General features: G+C 41.8%; 1 protein-coding gene across 1 annotated transcript in view; it reads right to left on the bottom strand.

Moving 5' to 3' along the window:
• Positions 1-770: 770 nt before the first annotated feature.
• Positions 771-19,099, bottom strand: part of MSH2 (mutS homolog 2) — a 43,697-nt gene continuing 25,368 nt past the window's right edge. Inside the window, exons 9-16 of the mRNA XM_054063202.1 lie at positions 17,534-17,657; positions 16,588-16,738; positions 13,447-13,544; positions 11,489-11,734; positions 9,042-9,246; positions 8,085-8,332; positions 3,936-4,108; positions 771-1,295 (exon numbers count right to left, since the gene is read on the bottom strand). Of these exons, the coding sequence (XP_053919177.1) occupies positions 1,125-1,295; positions 3,936-4,108; positions 8,085-8,332; positions 9,042-9,246; positions 11,489-11,734; positions 13,447-13,544; positions 16,588-16,738; positions 17,534-17,657 (1,416 nt within the window). The 3' untranslated portion in view covers positions 771-1,124. The remainder of the gene's footprint in view (positions 1,296-3,935; positions 4,109-8,084; positions 8,333-9,041; positions 9,247-11,488; positions 11,735-13,446; positions 13,545-16,587; positions 16,739-17,533; positions 17,658-19,099) is intronic.

The raw sequence follows: 19,099 nt of genomic DNA, 5'->3' as shown, positions 1-19,099 counted from the left end.
GGCCTTGAACACCTCCAGGGATCAGGCATACATGACTTCTCTGAGCAACATGCCAGAGATGTTTTCCATCAAAGGAAAACATCTATTCCCAAGATCTCATCTAAATCTCCCCTTTCAGCTGAAAACCATTCCCCCTCATCCCCTCCCCAGCTTTCCTGGAGCCTCTTTAATAACTGGAAGGCTCCCAATACAAGCTCTGAACACAGCAAAAGTTTACATGACATCTCCAGCACCATCTTATTCCTACAATCCCATGTGATAAACACCTTTTCTTCCCAATCATTCAACACTGACAGCTTTGAATGTAAGTGAAGTGTTCCAGAGCTACCGTTTCAAATGCTAAACTTGAAGGAGAATCTAAACCTGTATCTGCATGCTTTCATGCTCTCCGTGTAAGGCCTATATGAGATAAATATCAACACATGCATTCCTCGCAGACAAACCATGACAAGCTCAGAAGCTCCCCTTAAACTGTAACATCACTCCAGCTTCTGCTTACATTACAAAACCAGCCAAAAACGCGATGTCTTCCCCAGCTTGAGCGTGGAGAGCCCATCTGTAGGATGTTTCACCAGGCATCACTGTCCACACAGCACACAAAGGATCCCTCCAAGCCCACTGCCACACAGGTACACACACAAAAGCTTTCTGACAAATCACTCAGCAGATGCTCTTTTCTAATGGAGCGCTAATATAGCATTACTAAAACTGAATTAGCAGAATTGCAACACAGAAAAGAATTGTGGTACAGGACAAAGATCTTGTCTACATGCTGTTGCATTTTTGAGGCCATAGTGACAGTGCGTCGTTGGAATTGCTACTCTCTCTAGCACACTTTTTCCTGTAAGGTATTACATATGGTTTGTACAGTCAATAATTCCCTAAATACTGAAAAATATTTTTATTGGAAACTTATAAAAGCTCATAACTGTCACAACTGGAGCAAGAATTCCGCACTGAATGTGCTCAGAATTTTTTACACAATAATTACAATGCAAGAAACGAAAAAAAAGCCAACATAAATCAGTACAAGTTTCATAAGGTACAAAAGCTACAAGACAAAAAGATGACAGTTTCTGCAATGTAGAACATGCTTGGAGAGCTGTATTCCATTCTCACACCTTTCATGATGTAACTTTTGTTCGGGAAATTATTTCATTCACAAAGCCATTATTCTTTGCCAGCACATCGCTCCTCAGCTGTCTCAGCTTGGCTCTGATCTCCTCTTCTGACATATCTGTCAGGGGCAACGCCTTCACTCGGCAAAGAAAATCCTGAATTATCTTTTCACCTTCCTGAAACAGAGGGATGAGGAGAAGAAAACAGAATGGACGTTTAGGCTGCAAGCAGGATTTCTCCAAATGCCCCAAGTATTATTCAGCACCAGAAACTTTCTGCAGGCAAAACCCACCCTTATTTTTGCACTTCATATAATCACAGAATGGTTTTTATCGAAAAGGACCTTGAAGCCCATCCAGTTCCAACCCCTCCTGCCATGGGCAGGGACACCTCCCACTGGAGCAGGTTGCTCCACGCCCCACCCAACCCGGCCTCGAACACCTCCAGGGATGGGGCAGCCACAATTTCTCTGGGCAGCCTGGGCCAGTGCCCCATCATCCTCACAGGAAAACATTTATTCCCAAGATCTCAGCTCAATCTCCTCTTCCAGCTTAAAACTGTTCCCCCTTGCCCCAGTCCTGCACTCCCTGATCGAGAGCCCCTCCCCAGCTTTCCCGTAACCCCTTTCAGTACTGGAATGTGCTTCAAGGTCTCCCTGGAGCCTTCTCTTCTCCAGGCTGGATAAGCCGAACTCTCTCAGCCTGTCCTCGTGTGGGAGGTAGAGTTGGGGTTTTGCTCCCATGTACTTGCTATCATGTTCTCAACAACCCAGGTATCCTGGTCTCAGGAGTTCTTTCCCCTTTCAATCCACAAGCAAAAAGCACTAGTTGATCAGCAGAAAAACAATATTTAACATTCAGAGCTCCTATGTGTTCCCCATTTAATTCCAGTGTGTGACCACATAAGGTGAGGATCACCAGCAACAACAGCATCAGAGCAGCCATGTTACCCAACTCAGTCACTTTTTGGAGGAATTGTAACTCAAACCCAATGTTCCAACATGCAAAAGGGAAGAACACGTCGTAACCAAGCAACTGGCGAGTGGCCGTCACCAAGGAGAACAGATGATAATTAAGCTTGATGCATATGCTTTTACCCAAACAGGCACAGTGGAACTTCTAAACAATCTGAATCGAAGAGTTAGAACAAACATTTAATGAACAGCACTTGGGGCCCATGCATTAGAAATCGTTTGCCCAGAATACAGAATTTTGCCTACTCCTCTGCACTTTGTGTTCTAGGACTCTACCACAAAGCTTTCTTAGCTTTGTTTGATCATTTAGAACTAATGCAGTGTGCTTTTACTGCAGAAGTCTCAGAAGGACTTGGAAACATAATAGCATGCTTTTCTCTCTAAACAGGATGTAAATGAAACTCCCTGGGCGGGACATCTATAGCTCTGCCATTTCACTGCCTAGAAAGTCTAGAAAATATTATGTATTACTAGAAGATTAATGTTATGTATTATTGGGCAGCCTGATCCAGTGGGAAGTATCCGTGCCCATGGCAGGGGGGTTGGAACTATATGATCTTTATGGTCCCTTCCAACCCAAAGCATTGTATGATTCTATGATTAATAAACACGATGCTGTATTTGTCAGAAGCATTTGCCATGTCCGCTTAGTTTACACCAACTTAAGACCACACAGCCAGATCTGAGTAATCTGATAAATCCTTCGCCATGACAGCCAGCAGGCTGGCAAAGGGAAGGTGACAGTGGTGCAGCTGAGGTAGTGGAAAGGGAGCTTCTTGGCACTAAAAGGCAGGACAAATCAGAGACTGTTCATGCACAGCACCAGATCCACTTATGGAGCCAGAAACAATGGCAGCAGACCTCTGAAACTGAAAATAATCTAACAGGTAACAGCCTCTGTCTAGAGCAAAGGCTTTTAAGTGTAGGAAGTGCTTGGGATATGAACTAACACCCCAAGGCTTGGATACTGGAGTATTACCAAGACTGCCATCAATGTACAGACAATAAATAGGTTACACGGCTGTGAGGCTTCAGGCTAGTGGCTTGGACACAGCTAAGCTCTGTCAGCAGATTGATAGGCATGCACAAGAAGGACCCAACTATGGGCAAAATCAATGCATGTCACAGGCAGCAGCAGATGTGACTGTAAGGATTCTTAATCCAGCAAGAGGACATGGGCTATTCTGAAAAGTTTTCTCCAAGCTACTGTTTTCCTTTACACTACCTGCTAAAGAAGCTTCTTTTTTGTGAAGGGAGGAGAGAAAAAAGTTCTCTCAAACGGCTTTACACAGATGAATTACGCCATGTAGACACGATCAGATCTGTGCTGAGATGGTTCCTTAACTTGTGCCTAAAGCCTGCATGAAGCCAAGAACATTTTCCTTCACAGTTGCCTAGCATCAAGCTAAAATTCTCACGTGTGAAATGGCAGGAACTTAATGGCATCTGTAAATCAGATACTCCAGGTCAAATTGCCATGCCCTTCACTATTATCAGCTCGGGAGACGTCTTAGTCCTGATGGGATGTAGAAGGGCACAAAGAAGAAAGCTGAGTACTGTCCTCAAACATCTCTTCAACTTTTAATGAACTTCATAGCTAAACCATTTTGTTACGGAAAAATGAGATTATAGTTAATTACCCTCAAGCTCAGAGGGAATTTGAATCCTTAAACTATTCGTGGCTGCTCCATCTCTGGAGGTGTTCAAGACCAGGTTGGACAGGGCTTTGAACAACCTGATGCAGTGGAAAGTGTCCCTGCCCATAGGTTTTGAGGTCTCTTCCAACCCAAACCATCCTGTGATTCCAGCTAAACGACTTTAAAAAGCATTCCTGACAGCAAACCTCTCTCTCTCTGTAGGATTTCTTGGCTGGTGGTTCTCCTTCACATGCCCTGGACTTGCCAAAGTCTTGAAACTCCTCCAGCTCCAACGCTTTCTCTCTTGCACTTTCTATCACATGTTTTGGGAAAGCCGCCAACTCTGCCACATGTATTCCAAAACTCTGGTCACAAACACCTGGAAGCAGAGAAAAACAACCACTAAAGAATTCTCTCAAGATAATACAGCTATGCAGAGATTACATGAACCAATGTGGAATAGTTCTCTGTTCCAAAGAACTAAATGAGCAACATTTTCTGATTTACCTTTTGGACTACACATGATAGCACAGACTAAGGAAAATGCACTTATTTAATTAACCTCTCTCAGAGTAGTAATTCCAGAGCTCCAAAAGTGCTTCAGGAAGACAGGTAAACCTCTTCAGGCAGAAAAAATTTCCCTCTGGAACTTAAATGAAATTGAATAATGGTTTCTATTAAAGTACTTCAGCACAGTCTGTAGAATATAGCGATTCGCACCAATTATTTTTTCATCTATATCTCTCACAGTTTTTTCTTAACTCCGCATATATGTGTATCTATATAAAAATATTTAATATCTTGCATTCTCAATCCTCCTCCTCCTTTGCATCAGTGGCACGCACCTCTATGGTCCCCAGGAGTCTTTAATTATATGAAAGCCTTTCAACTTCAACTTCACGCTCACTTCAATTAATGCACTGTTTATAACATTTGGTTGAGAAAGAGAATTTCTCACATAATTGCTCAAAATATGTCAATTATACACAGTTACATACAATAATTTTCACTTCAATATTAAAAGCCCTCTGATGCAATTTATTAACTTCACTCATTTACCTTACCATAATCTCACCTGGCCACCCACAAATATTATTACATCCTTTCAATTTCAGTCTCCACCAAGGAGTTATGAATAGATGAATTTTACATGTAAAATGATATTTAACTAATCATCTATTGAATAATGAGTAACTGGAGAACACGGAAGGGAAAAATAAGCATTTAGATCTTTTTCTGTTTCATAAGGCTTGTAATCTCTCTGGTTTCTTAAAGGAGATCAGTATTTTTAAGCAGAAATTTGGGGGGTTGGGATTTTCTATTAAACCCATGCCCCTGCCCAGACACAAAGCCAAGCCAGGTCTCTGCCAAGAGACTGATCCAACTCTGATCACAGGGCTGGAGAACAGCACTTTGCGTCTCCTCTTCCACTCCTGAAGCACGAAGACAGGGATGAAAATACGGCACTTGTCATGCATTTCAGGTTTAATTATCCATTTCAAACAATATGAAGCCTGTTGCGTGTTTCAGAACACGGCTGTATCCAAGCTGCCTGTACTCACATCCTCACCTGAACAGCAGAACTCTTCCAAAAGGGAAAAAGCACAACGCGAAATGCAAAAACTTAGGTCACAGACATCCAATTTGAGGTATTTTAAGATGAGGATTTCACGATGTTGCATCCCATCTGACAGAGGTTTAAGCAGATGGTTGCAAATCATTGTGCCTCTGTGCTCAACAGCACTTCCAAGAAAATGGATCGAATGGAAAGATGTACAAAGAAAAGATGTGTATGGCTAAAGATTACTAAGAATGGCAAAACTCGTCGAAGGAAAACATAAAACTGGCTTCCAGAATTTTCACCAGGACCAGAATGGGCGAGCCAATACCGGTTAAAACAAAAAAAAGGAGAGGAGAAGGGGTTGAAGAAAGAGAATTCACCCAACTATCTGGGAAATATTAGGGGTTTTTAACCTAAGAGTTGCTATTTAAAAGGATGTAGAAGTTTGAAGGTTTAGATTCAGTACATCTTACTTCCCTCCCCAACCCAAGTACTCAAAATAAGGTACCTAGGTAAAGATGGCTCATTTGGAGACACCATACATCACCAGCTCTTGCTGCATTGTAAACACTCGCAGGTTCCATGTACGCTTGCAGCAATTTATGTCTACCCTTGTCTTCAGTTCCCACGCTACACTAAACTACCTATTAAGCATTGATCTGAGCAAGGCACTCTGAACCCTCACTTAAAAAGTGTTCCACATGTGCTGGACAAGACAGGAAACAGCAAACTGAGGAAGAACCACAGGCGCTGCCTCCCTGCTGGACCAGGCTGGGTACCAGGGCCACAGCACTTCAGGCTGATATTCAGAAGCAAAGCCTTGGCGTTGTCCAGGAAAAGTGCATGAATAGGAGAACATAGGTCATTTCTAAGGAATAAAGACCTCAAGAGACACACAGTTCAAAGAAACAGGACTGTGGCACCAGAGGTGTTCTATAACCAGTGTTACGCAGGGTCTCAGTAAAGCCAGGAGAGTCACACTTCTGGCCAAGTTTTCATTCCTCTTGGTCAGATCAGTCTCCCAGTGCTACAGAGAATACTCAAAACCTAACTGCAAAGCTACAGCCACAGGGGAATGCAAAATTAGAATTGGTCATACCAGTAATCAAAGAACAAGAAATGAAGTGATTTCATGGGTTTACAACCAGAAAAAATGAGAAAGAAGTAGTCCATTAGTAATGTCATAGGAGTAAAACTAGCATGTTACCACCGGAGTGATACTGGAGGATATAATAAAACACATTTACCAACTATCAAAAGACATCTAATGGTATGGTGACAGCCTGTGGAGATTACAAAGATTATCTTTAAAAGCATAAAAGTAAAATTTAATAATTGGATGGCATATTCATTTCAGAAGAATACATGCCAGAGGCATGAATGGACAAATCCTGAACTGGCAGAAGGAATCATGGAATATTGGAGCGAGTACCAGGGTAACACATACTGGATATGCACTCACCATGAAAAGCAGAGTTATTAGGATGAAGAAGGAAAACAAACCCAAGAACCTGGTATGACGTCAACATGACAAAACAGCTTTTAAAGTGAGGAATGAAGTTTAGCAATTGAAAATCCTAAACTAGAAAGATATAAGTAAACATCAGTCTCCAGGATTTGAGATGTAAGGACTAGTTCTCCTTAGCCCTAACAAGAATGGATCATACCTAGGGACTGGTTTAGTAAAGATCATAGCCTAACTCCTCACTTAGTCATTCCTTATTTGAGACACAACCACTCCTCAAGGTAAGTGATTGATCAGATCCAGCATAGCCACAGTGTTCTGTAGAAACATTTTCTATCCATCCCAGTGTCATTTAACTCATTCCTATGTTAAAGAATTCAGAAAAGGAACATTAAGGGGCATTTTTAAATGAAAACATAGCGAACAGTGCTCTGCTCCCATTTTAACTCAGAATCTCAGTCCAGAGGCTGTCAACCCAACTGAAATGCTGTTACAGGAACAACAAAGTCACTGTAGAGCTTACAGCTAAATTACAATGCCATTAGTGCACACACCTTGCAAGCCACAGCTACACAGCCCTGCTGTATTTAGCACAGATACCAGCTCCTGCTGCAGGGAGCAACAAATGACCAGAAATACAGAGAAGCAGGAGGAACTACTTGTTGTGGTTAACAGATTAAATTTATGTCCAATTAAAAATTGCCTAATTTAATACCAAAATAATAACTAGATTCCCTAAATTATTTTAATTAAACACATCTGACTTATCTTACACTAACAAAACAGGCTACTTGTTGGCTTAGTGTGATGCCATTTGCTAAAAACTAAACATATGATTTTTCCTATATCAAACAACTGCACAAATTGGGCAGCATCTTTTTTCAATGACTAAGCCTAATTACAATGAAAGAGGCATCATTAAAAATGGTCAGCACATAAGAGTTGCACTCATTTCTGTTAAAAGAACAGTTTAAGGAGCATAAGTCTCTTCTGTCAGTGGGTTAAAATGTCTGATTTAAGAAAAAAGAAAATAACCTTTTTGAACCCTTCTCTCTGCCCTTTAAGAAACAAAAAGGGATCAACCTGAAAGGCATCGCCTTAAGTGGCAGAAATAACCTACAACTCTTAAATAATCATCTACATCACTGACTATACTCACACATGGACAGAGCTCCTACCATCCACACTCTACAGAAAGAGAAGAACTCGTCCATTATAAACTCTAAGCCTGCAGGAAAACATGAAATGCTTTCAATGTGTTTTCCACTAAGATTTCTTCCTCTCTCAGGGCAAAATGAAGATTCCCTTGCTCATCATTTACAATCTTACCTTCCTTAACCCGATAGAGCATTGTCAGTGTGTCATCAGTGGTCAGGGCAGTAACATGCAAGTTATTCACTGTCGGCACTTGGTCAGCCAGAGCTGTCAGTTCATGAAAATGTGTGGCAAACATACAGAAAGCACGGATTTTGCTAGCAATGTATTCTGAAATCGCCCACGCTAAGCCAAAGCCGTCGTAGGTAGAAGTTCCTCTGCCCAGCTCATCAATGATTATCAGGGAGTTTTCAGACGCTGTCCTACAAACGCAAGAGCATTTTATGAAGTTTGAGAACAGTATGAACTCTGGATATTGCAGAACCACACACTGTGTTGTGTTGCAGTGGCATAGCATGAAAGAGGCAATGATCTTTCCTATTTAAATAACAGTAGATAAATTAAGAGCCCGCGCAACGTTCCACAGATCATTACAAATGAGCTACTTTGTCCTGTTTAGACTTTGGTATCAGCTCTGTATAACCACTGAAATAAACACAGAATCATAAAATGCCCTGAGTTGGCAGCGACCCACAAGGATCATTGAGTCCAACTCCTGTCCCTGCAGAGGACAACCCCAAGATTCACACCATGTGTCTGAGGGTGTTGGCCAAATGCTTCTGGAACATTGTCAGGCTTGGCAACATGACTACTTCCCTGGGGAGCCTGTTCCAATGCTCCACCATCCCCTGGGGGAACAACCTTCCCCTAATGTCCCTAACGCGTCTTCCTGCCATTCCCTCAGGTCCTACAACTGGTCACCAGAGAGAAGAGATCAGTGTCTGCTCCTCCTCCCCTTGTGAGGAAGTGGTAGACTGAAAAAGGCTACTTCAAGAAGTTACGAGCCTGCTAAAAAGGATCTGAGATCTTTAACCAAGATCCTACATCAAAGGAAATCTTAAAAGCATCTTTCCTAGAGCAACTCCTTTTCCATCAACCCCAATCACCAAAACAAAAATGCAGAGCCCTTACCGAAGGATGGAAGCAGTTTCTAACATCTCGGCCATGAAGGTAGACACACCTTTCAGCTGGCTGTCCCCGGCTCCCACACGAGCCAAGATACAATCCACAACAGTGATTTCTGCGGAGTCGCATGGTACAAAGCAGCCAATTTGGGCCATAAGAACAATCACCCCTGTCTGGCGGATGTAGGTTGATTTTCCCCCCATGTTAGGGCCTAAAGAAGAAATTTTGCAAGTTAATTAAAAACCCATCATCTTTTACCATTCAACAGTTCCTGTAAAGGAGAACAGACTCTAAATTAAAGCAAAGAACATTTATTTATTACTCCCTTGCCAGGACAGAGCAGCAGACTTGTCTAACAGGTAGAACAGGTAGCTCCAATACCAATAAGGTTCACTTGTGTGTCCTACTGAACACTGCTTTTCCAGGAGAGAGGTGATAGGAGAGCATTATGAGCCTTCATAAGTTTTGGGGCTCCTCAGAAGTACAAGCAGTCATCTAAACACATGCCTGCACCTAAAACTCACAAGCTTTAATTTAAAAGTCATAGATATCGCTGCTTAAGAAAGAAAACAATTTGCTTTCTTCTCAAACAATTACAATTTGGCTGTAAAAATGGATTTAAATTACAATCTAAAGGGAGTCTGAATCAGCGACAACAGTAATAAGTTAAAATTAACTGAAGTACACATGAAATTAAAAGTATTTTCCAGAAAATTGATCATTAAAACCAATTCTTTGCTTTTGCTAACCAGAAAAACAAGCGTGTCAGCACACATTTATCTAGACTTTCAGTTCTTATTGTTGATTATGTTAGAAGTGTTCATTAATTATTCCCTAATTTCAGATGTCTGCTACTCAGAATGTATGTCAAGGACATCTGGGTGGAAATTAAAATTCAATTAAATTTATAAACACCAAAAGTGTTTTCCTGTGTAGTAAAATTGCATTAATTATACCAGAGAATAGGGGAAAAAAGGGTGCAGTCATTGAAACATAGCTTGTATTTAAAATCAACTTTAATAGTAAACAAAGAAAACATTAACGAAGATGTTGCTTAAAATCCTGCCCACAGAAGCTGCCCACATGGCTAAAGCACAACTGAAGCCCAGTGGAATTTTCCAAATCACTTAAGCAGGTCCAGGTTCTCCAGCTCCTGAGGTCATCTGGCCTGTGGAGATACTCTCACTATAGCAAAGGATACATCTAGTACGGAAGAACTCATTTCTAACTGTCCTAGTGGCCTCGCTCTTCTTCCCAAATTACTTTCTAAATTGGTGACTGCCTTCTCCAAACAACTCACTGTAACTACAACCCTAACAACTAATCCCATGACTATCATTGGTTCAGAAGATGAGAGACATGTCTATACGTGCAGAAACATGCAGGATATCAACTATCGAAGAAAACATCATAGAACCACAGAATCACCAGGTTGGAAAGGACCCACTGGATCATCAAGTCCAACCATTCCTAACAATCCCTAAACCATGTCCCTCAGCACCTCATACACCTGTCCCTTAAACACCTCCAGGTAAGATGACTCAACCACTTCCCTGAGCAGCCTGTTCCAGTGCCCAATAACCCTTTCTGTGAAATTTTTTTTCCTGATGTCCAGCCTGAACGTCCCCTGGCGGAGCTTGAGGCCATTCTCCCTTGTCCTGTCCCCTGTCACTTGGGAGAAGAGCCCAGCTCCCTCCTCTCCACAACCTCCTTTCAGGTAGTTGTAGAGAGTAATAAGGTCTCCCCTCAGCCTCCTCTTCTCAAGGCTAAACAACCCCAGCTCTCTCAGACGCTCCTTGTAAGACTTGTTCTCCAGCCCCCTCACCAGCTTTGTTGCTCTTCTCTGGACACACTCCAGAGCCTCAACATCCTTCTTGTGGTGAGGGGCCCAGAACCGAACACAGTACTCAAGGTGCATTACACAAAAACAGTGCGGACACTTTCTTATTTAATATAATAAAGAATTACAGAATTATAAAGTCATTGAGGTTGGAAAAGCCCTCTAAGCTCATCCAGTTCAACCATTAGCACAACACCATTATGGTGACTGACCCATGTCCCCAGGTGCCACAGTCATATGCCTTTTGAACCCCTCCACAGATGGAGACTCCACCACTGCCCTGGGCAGCCTCTTTCAGAGCTTCATCACTCTTTCAGTAAAGAAATCTTTTCTAATATCCAATCTAACCCTCCCCTGCCACAACTTGAGGCTATAGCTTACAAATACCTTCCCTTCTTTTCCAGAGCTACATCCTAGTCCCCATACGGAAAGGTGAATAGGTTGCTGGATGCTCACCCTTTGTTGATTAGAGAAACTGTATTGAGAGAATTTTATCAGGTTATTGCCTTGTTTGCTTGTTGTTACTTTGGTTTTTTTAAAGACGCTGTTATTGGAAATACTTGAGACATTTAAAATGAAAATCACAAATGAAAGAGAGAAAAGAACTGATTACCAGTGATAATGTGGAACATTTGCTTGCCCTTCTCAAATGCAATGTCGTTGGGAATGAAGGCCACTTCATCCTGTACTTCAATGCAAGGATGCCTGGCACCTTTCAGCACAATCCTTCCATGTCCCTTTTCCAGGATGAGCGGTCGGACATATGGCACTGGTGCTCCATTTGACACATGCGCAAAGCTGACAATCGCATCTAACTGAGCTATGACATCATTCATCATCTGTATTGGCTCTGCATAACCTGGTTTTGATAAGAGAGAAACACAAATTCACAGTTCAAAATGTTTTTGTTCTTGCTGAAAAGACCTCTCAAAGCCTACACCAAGCACACAAAATTAATTCACAGTCATACTTTGGTTTGGATTGGAAGGGACCTCAAAGTCCACCCAGATCCAACCCCCTGCCATGGGCAGGGACATGTCCCACTGGATCAGGTTGCTCAAAGCCCCATCCAACCTGGCCTCAAACACCTCCCGGGATGGGGCAGCCAAGACTTCTCTGAGCAACCTGGGCCAGGACCTTCCCACCCTCACAGGAAAACATTTCTTCCTAAGATCTGCTTTAATCTTCCTAATTCATCTGCATTACAAGTACATTTTGTTCAAGGTAGCAGACCTTCTGTGAGAGCCTGAGACGTAATCCTGAAGTTTCCATACTCTGACCACAAACAAGGCCCTCCCCACAAGAAGAAAAGGAAGAGGTGAGGCTACATTGATTCTTTTGTCTTAACATCAGACAACAAGAAACATGATGAGGGACAGGGGTCTACAGAGGTAAACCTCAGAAGTGAGCAGTGACCTGCAGGGTGCTACTGTACAAATTACATTTGCTGTTCTCACATCATCTCTTGAACTGGCCAAGTACAGATCACTAAAAGGATTTTAAGCCACTTCCATTCAAGAATTATACATATAATCCAGTCTTTTTCATTAAATTGCCTTCGCTTGGGGAAGAAAAATGCTTTTTAAACAAACGCAGACCCTTGTAAGTCTGTGACTGCACGCCGCAGAAGCTTTAAGCAGCAGCAAAAGACTTTTAATAAACATACTGGGTACTTGGAGATGACATATTGAAGCTAATCCCACTGCAGAATGCCCAATTAGCTTCCCAAATACATATACAAACCATAGTATGCTGCACACAAAAATGCTGCTTGAAAATGACCAAGATACCAAAATCACCCAAATCTAACCAGCTGATTGTGCACTATAGTGTGCTCTATAGAATAGGTCAAAGCTTAGCAAGACTTCCACTGTAACTTAATACACTCAAATACATTAATACATCAGCTTTAAAAATGTTTTTATCTCTTTAATACATGCACTGTCAGCTTAATGCTTTCACTGCCCACTTCTCTCTTTCAAAGCACTAAGATCTGTTCTGCTGGAAGTGGTGCCTTTGGGAGAGGCAATATTTAGAGTCCTCCAGCCCAAACTCCTCAATGTCTCTTCTCTTTTTAGTGAAGGATAGTTAAGAATGGCTTGTAAGTAGACAATTTGGGAGCAAAATACATGGAAATTAATAAGGAAAACAATATTTTTTAATTGTAACCCATAAGCTGTGACTTACTTGATCTTGTATTGCATACTGTTTCGCTTCACCATCTCGCTCAATCTGTTCTCTTCTGCCTTCCACTTCACCTACTATTTGGGTGCAGATGCCCGGAGGCAGGGGAGGACAGACAGGGCCTTCATGGACATCTCTTTGTTCCCCCTATGGGACTGGCATTTGCACACACTCCACCTGTGCACATGTGTAACAATGCCAGGCAAGGGTCTGACCACAGAAAATAATATATTCCAAACTTTCAACAGCTGTCTGAAAGCCAAACATCATTTCTCGCAGTAAGTTTTTGGGGAATGTTATGGTTTGTCTCTGTGGAAGGACCTACAAAGTAATAGCAAGTCCTCCCAGTGTTCCAGGCTGTGATACACACCAACGATTCATATTTACCTGAAGCAATGTTAATGATTTCCTTAACAATGGCATCCTGAGCCTCTTCATACTCTTCTCTGTTCTTTATATATTCCTCATTGATGGAGCTCAGTTTGCTGTGAACAAGAGCAAGATATTTAGAAGCTGTGATGTTCCATCTTCACTGCTACGATACCAGACTCCTGGCTTCCTCATCTATGAGTCATCATCAGTTGTCGCCGCTTATTTTATAAGCAAGGTTCAGCACAAGGGCCACAAGGCAACTAATCTACGACTCATCCACATCAGAATATCAGTAAGTTTAATTCCAAGTCGAAGATCACCCACAAAGGCCAAACCAGCAATTCTAGCATTTCTGAACAAATAATTTTTAATAATCTTATAGCAGTGATTTGTTACAGACGTTCTATGTGATAAGGACTTGCTCTTAAAGCTGAACTTCTGGCCATTTTGCAAGAAGATGTGGCATGTTATAGACCTGGCAGAGAATTGCTGCTAAGCAACTGTGCAATTAGCCCAGAGTCCTACAAAAGGCTGATCAGACCTGAAGGCATTGACTGCTTTCATTTAGTAAAAACCTCAGTGAACTCCTGTCACCAAGAACAGGTTCCAGTCTTCAAACTCAGGTAAGCTGAGATCAAGACAGAGCTTAAAGAAGTGTTCATTCTTGTCAAGCTCATCTCCAAACACAGAGCAGAGCTGGCAGGACTGAGCACAAAACACACTCGAGCAGTGCACACACACTCTAAGCAGACATCAGCCTAGAGCTTCCAGTACCATCTACAGAAGCGACTAGCCCTTAACAAAGAAGTTTGTTTTATAAGTGATCCTAAGGGAAAGTAACAGATGAGGAGGACAAGAGGAAACGGCCTCAAGCTGCACGAGGGGATGTTTAGAGTGGGCATTAGGAAAAATTTCTTTACTGAAAGAGTGACAAAGCACTGGAAGAGGCTGCCAGGGCAGTGGTGAAGTCTCCATCCCTGGAGGGATTCAAAAAGCATGTAGATGTGGCACTTGGGCACATGGTTTACTAGGCACAGGGGGGTTGGGCTGATGGTTGGACTGATCTTAGAAGTCTTTTCCAACCTCACTGATTCTATGACACAGCAGAGGTTCCAAGTACTGTATTCTCGGTTGCTGAAAAGCCCAACTTCCTCATTACATTTAGAATTGTAACATATTTAGAAAGCTGTTTTCAATTTCAGGTATGTTCTGGAAAAATACCCTCTGAGTAAATGTTAAAACAAAATTCAATTAAGGTTCATACTTTGTTCATTTGAGTAAATTGCTATGTAATATCCCAACATATTGGCTGGCATGAATCACTGTTTGCCCTCCTTTCCAAAGCAAAGGATTTATTACCATGAAAGTGAGTGATTAACAGCAACAGTCACTATTAGTAACAGAACTGGCTCGAAACCACCCTTGCCCTGAAGGCAGTGCTCCTCATCCATGTCCATCAATCCAGATATCCCTCAATAAACTCACTTCTCCAATGCTCACTCCAGCAGGAACTGTTACACATAAAGCAGTAGGAGCACAGTTTACCTGAAACAGCCTGTACAATGTATTCATCTCTGCTATTTTCACCCTTCTGTATACAACACATGCAGGAAACTTAAAGACCAGTCTTCTCCTGGACCTGTCACTAACAGACAAGGAGGAACCTGCAGAAGGTTGATGTCCAGCTTGTGGCTGATTATTAGCAGCATTTCTTAGGGTTGATACTGGGGCTGGTACTAGTTCTTCCTTGATTAACAACCTGAATGACAGGACTGGATGCACCCTGAAATGCACTCTCAGCAAGGTCCGGAACGATATCACAGTGAGGGGACCTGTCAGTACACCGGAGGCCATCAATAGGGATGTCTACAGACTGGAGAAGGTGTTGGACAAGAATTCCAACACAAGGAAATGCGAAGTCCGGAATGAAATAACTCCAAGCGACAGTACAGACTGGGGTCCAAATGGCTATCAAACGGCCATTCACAGAACAGCTGGAAGATCCAGTTGAGAAGAAGCTGAACACAAGCCAGCAGGGTGCCGCAAAGCAGAGGAATGTGAAGGCCAAACAAAAGTGTAACCAGCATGTCAAGGGAAGTGATTCTCCTAGCAGAGAGCCACCACAAAGATTTGGAGCCAGAGCACATGGCACACAAGGGCAGGCTAAGACAGACGCCTGCCCAAGTGGAGAGAATCTGAAGCCAGCCTGGAGAGGAGAGGCACCAGGCTGTTCTTGGAGGTGCACAGCAAAAGAATTGGATACTAAAAGCCCAAGCTTCTGCCAGGAAAAATCTCCTTAGATCTGATGCTTGTAGAATGGGCACCCAGGCACAACCCTGAGCTACCTCACCTAACTGTGAGAGAGGATCTGATTTCCAAGGTGGCTGTGCTTTGAGCGAGGGTTTAGATCAGTTAACCTCAAGAGACAGCCTTCAACCCAAGTTATCACCTGATCCTGCACAGGCAGCTTTCTCTGTTGTTTGTGAAAATAATGAAGCACAGAATGAGAGACAACTGATGACCAAGGTAGCCCTCACTCCTTCTAAAATGCTCTAGAAAGGCTAAAAATTCAACAAAAAGTAGACTTTTTGCTTGGCTGGCCTGTGACTGAACTGCTGTCCAGAGAAGGAGACACTGAAACTGCATCAATGCAACCAGCCTGAAGACTGGAATCTTTAAATAGCTTCATCTATAGAGCCACAGAATCAAAGTCCAATACAGAGTACGAGAGAAATTACAGCATGATTTGCAACAAAAAGGTAATCGCCAACAAAACTGCTGCATGTCCAATTTGGTGATAAACATAAATAGCTCTTTTCCTATCGCAGCTTGAGAAAGTGTCTGTAGAAACGCTCATGGTGCATGCAATTATGCTGCTGACTGCATCTAAAACAGAGAAATCAGCCCAAGTCGAAGGACCAAAAATAGCCAACAGTTGGCAGGGTAAATGGGGAATGCAGCTTCTGACAGCAACTGTACGACTGCTCCTCCTTCATGTCAGTCTTGCTCAACATCTCAATCAGTGAACCAATTAAAAAGGTGGAAATTCAGCTATCGAAGGTCCAGGGAAAATAGTTTATTGGCATAATTATAAAGAAAGAAGCAATTCTGTTTCTTCCACAACAGGCTTGAAAAGCTACCCAGAGGATCTCGTACCTGTTAGTAAACTTCACACCGTTCTTCTGGGTATCAACTATTACGTATTTTGTATTGTTCCGGAGAACTTTTTCCTCTTTGCAAGTTATCCGAAAGTGATGTCCAAACTGAGAATTTGTCTCCAGTTTGATACTTTTGCCAGCTTCCAAACCTTTAGATTAGAAGAAAGAAAACAGAGAGAAAGTGTATTATCAACAATTCCACAGCCTGTGCTATTTCTGCTCATAACCCCAGTTTGTGTGATGTAGCCTTTCTCGGATGCACTATCCAGTATAGTTGCTTTGGTTCTGTAGAGGTACTGGGTACTATGAGAAGTACCCGGACCTTCTTTCTTTTCAGCTAGGTATGTTTACACTAAAAAACCCAAGACTGAAAACATACACAAGCCCTTAAGGGTATAACCTAAAATAACCACAGTGCTGCCACTTTTCTTTGCCATATTTGCATTAAAAATACATTATTTTTTTTGAGGTTGCTCTTTGAGTGCCCGATTCATCAGCTCCACTTGGAATTTTTTGCATAGGATAATCGATTCTTTAAATGTCTCGTTTGCTTACATATTGTATTTTACAAAGGACTTCAAAAGCAAACTATCATGTCTTGAATGGACACCCCAGAGAATGCAGTTTCACTGTGTGTCCTCAAGGGATGTAAACCAGAACAAGGCTTAGAACTTAGGTTACAGTTATACAAAACAAATATATACCTTGAAACACACATGACATTTCTGAAACACTCTGGAATGCCATTCTCAGGAAAAAAAAAGGTCAAGTTATAAACACAAAATCACTCAGTTTTCAACAGATTGTACTGTGACAACCAAAGACACCCCAAACTAATAATCAAACATACAAACATCCTTTAACTACTCTCCATCAGTTTGCATCACTTGATCTCAAAACACTTTAGAAAGGGCATAAGAATCGAAGGGAGTCTCAGACCCTACCCAGTTCTTTGGCTGCACTCTTTAAAAAGGACTGCATTTTTTCTTCCAGTTCATTCATCTTCTCTCTTAATTCTGTCAAATTTGGATCAAAGGAAGCCTTGACAAGAAATTCATGATTCTCCACCTAGGGAAAGACAAAAAAAAGTTCATATGAACATAGTCAGTAGAAAAAGCATCACCTCCCTGATCACAGACAGTGAAATGAATTCAGTGAAGCATTTATCCAATTTATTTTTATATATCTAATTTTGTAAAGCAACGCTGTTTGTGATAATTGATGTCCGTTTCAACCACAAAACAAATACATCTCAAACATTTGTTTTCTCAAATAATGTACTCTATACAAGCAAATTACACCAATTTAAGACTCCTTTATTTTGACATCGAGTTGTCTGCACATTTACTTTCATACACACAAAAAGGAAAAAATCAGAAATCAGAGGATGTGAAATTGTTCTGTACAGGATCCATGTACCAGCCTGGACTTAAACAGCTCATGAGGGCAGAATGCAAAAGGATGAAGTGTCTTACAGCACAAAGTCCTTGGAAATAAAGTTTCTGAAACAGAAATTCCTGCCCGACACATGCTCCAGAGCTTACAGAGGCTGCCTACATAGTACCACCAAAAATCCTATCCAGTTTCAACTCAGTTATTTTGAGTTAAGAAGCACACATTTTTATCTTTCCAAGCAGCATTTTCAGAGGCGCCAATGAATAAGTTGTATTTCATCTTTTCCTCTCTCTTCCCCAAGCTCCCACTGCTAGGTGGGGGTTTCTGGTGACCTTACGTGCCTCGAGTTTTATTTGTGAGCACAACTTTTAACTGCTAAAGAGATGAAACTTGATTTTTAATCAATAAACTTTTGCAATCAATAAAATATTAGCACTGTTGTTTAACATAGAAACGAAGAACTGGATTTCATAGGAGTAATATATTTAATCTAATTAAGTTAGAAAATCAAACCAACGCTTTCATGAGGTTTCCTCAAGCCAAGAATAACCTGCAAAGTTGTATGCAGCACAGCTGCAAATACTTTGCAAAATACACAGAAACAAGACAGCGCTTTCCATACAATTTCCCTTTTGCCTACAAGTGTATGTTGGCAAGAGAAGGAAGGAGAGGAAAGGGAGGTTCACTGTTCCCTTACTCACTCCCAGACAATAAAAGATCACTCTAGAAAGCACTGATAACAGGAACTGTAACTGCAAGAACCACCATGTACATCTTGTTCCACTAAGTCCAAGAAGCAGTTGCAATATGCAGTGCAACAAACAATTTTAAAAGCATTAGACTGAAGCCTCCCAGGTTTTGCAGCAACTCTGAACCAAGATCTGGGATGCAACCACAGGGCTTATGCATTTTAATCCGGAACAGGGAGACAAGTAAATGATCACATGAAGGAATTGAGTATCATACTGAATAGTCAGTGGATCGCCACTTTGTTCTGAGAGTAATCTGCTCCCAACAGGTAATTTAATCTTCCACAGGACATGCATCACGGAAAACTCAACTGTTGGTGACTGTTTGCCTTGTAATTGCCAGCTTCACAAGGCATTTTACACAGC

This window comes from Cuculus canorus, chromosome 3 (genome assembly GCF_017976375.1).
Source record: "Cuculus canorus isolate bCucCan1 chromosome 3, bCucCan1.pri, whole genome shotgun sequence".
Lineage (NCBI taxonomy): Eukaryota > Metazoa > Chordata > Aves > Cuculiformes > Cuculidae > Cuculus > Cuculus canorus.
Note: the sequence above shows the minus strand (reverse complement) of the source record. Positions and strands in the feature narration are given on the sequence as shown.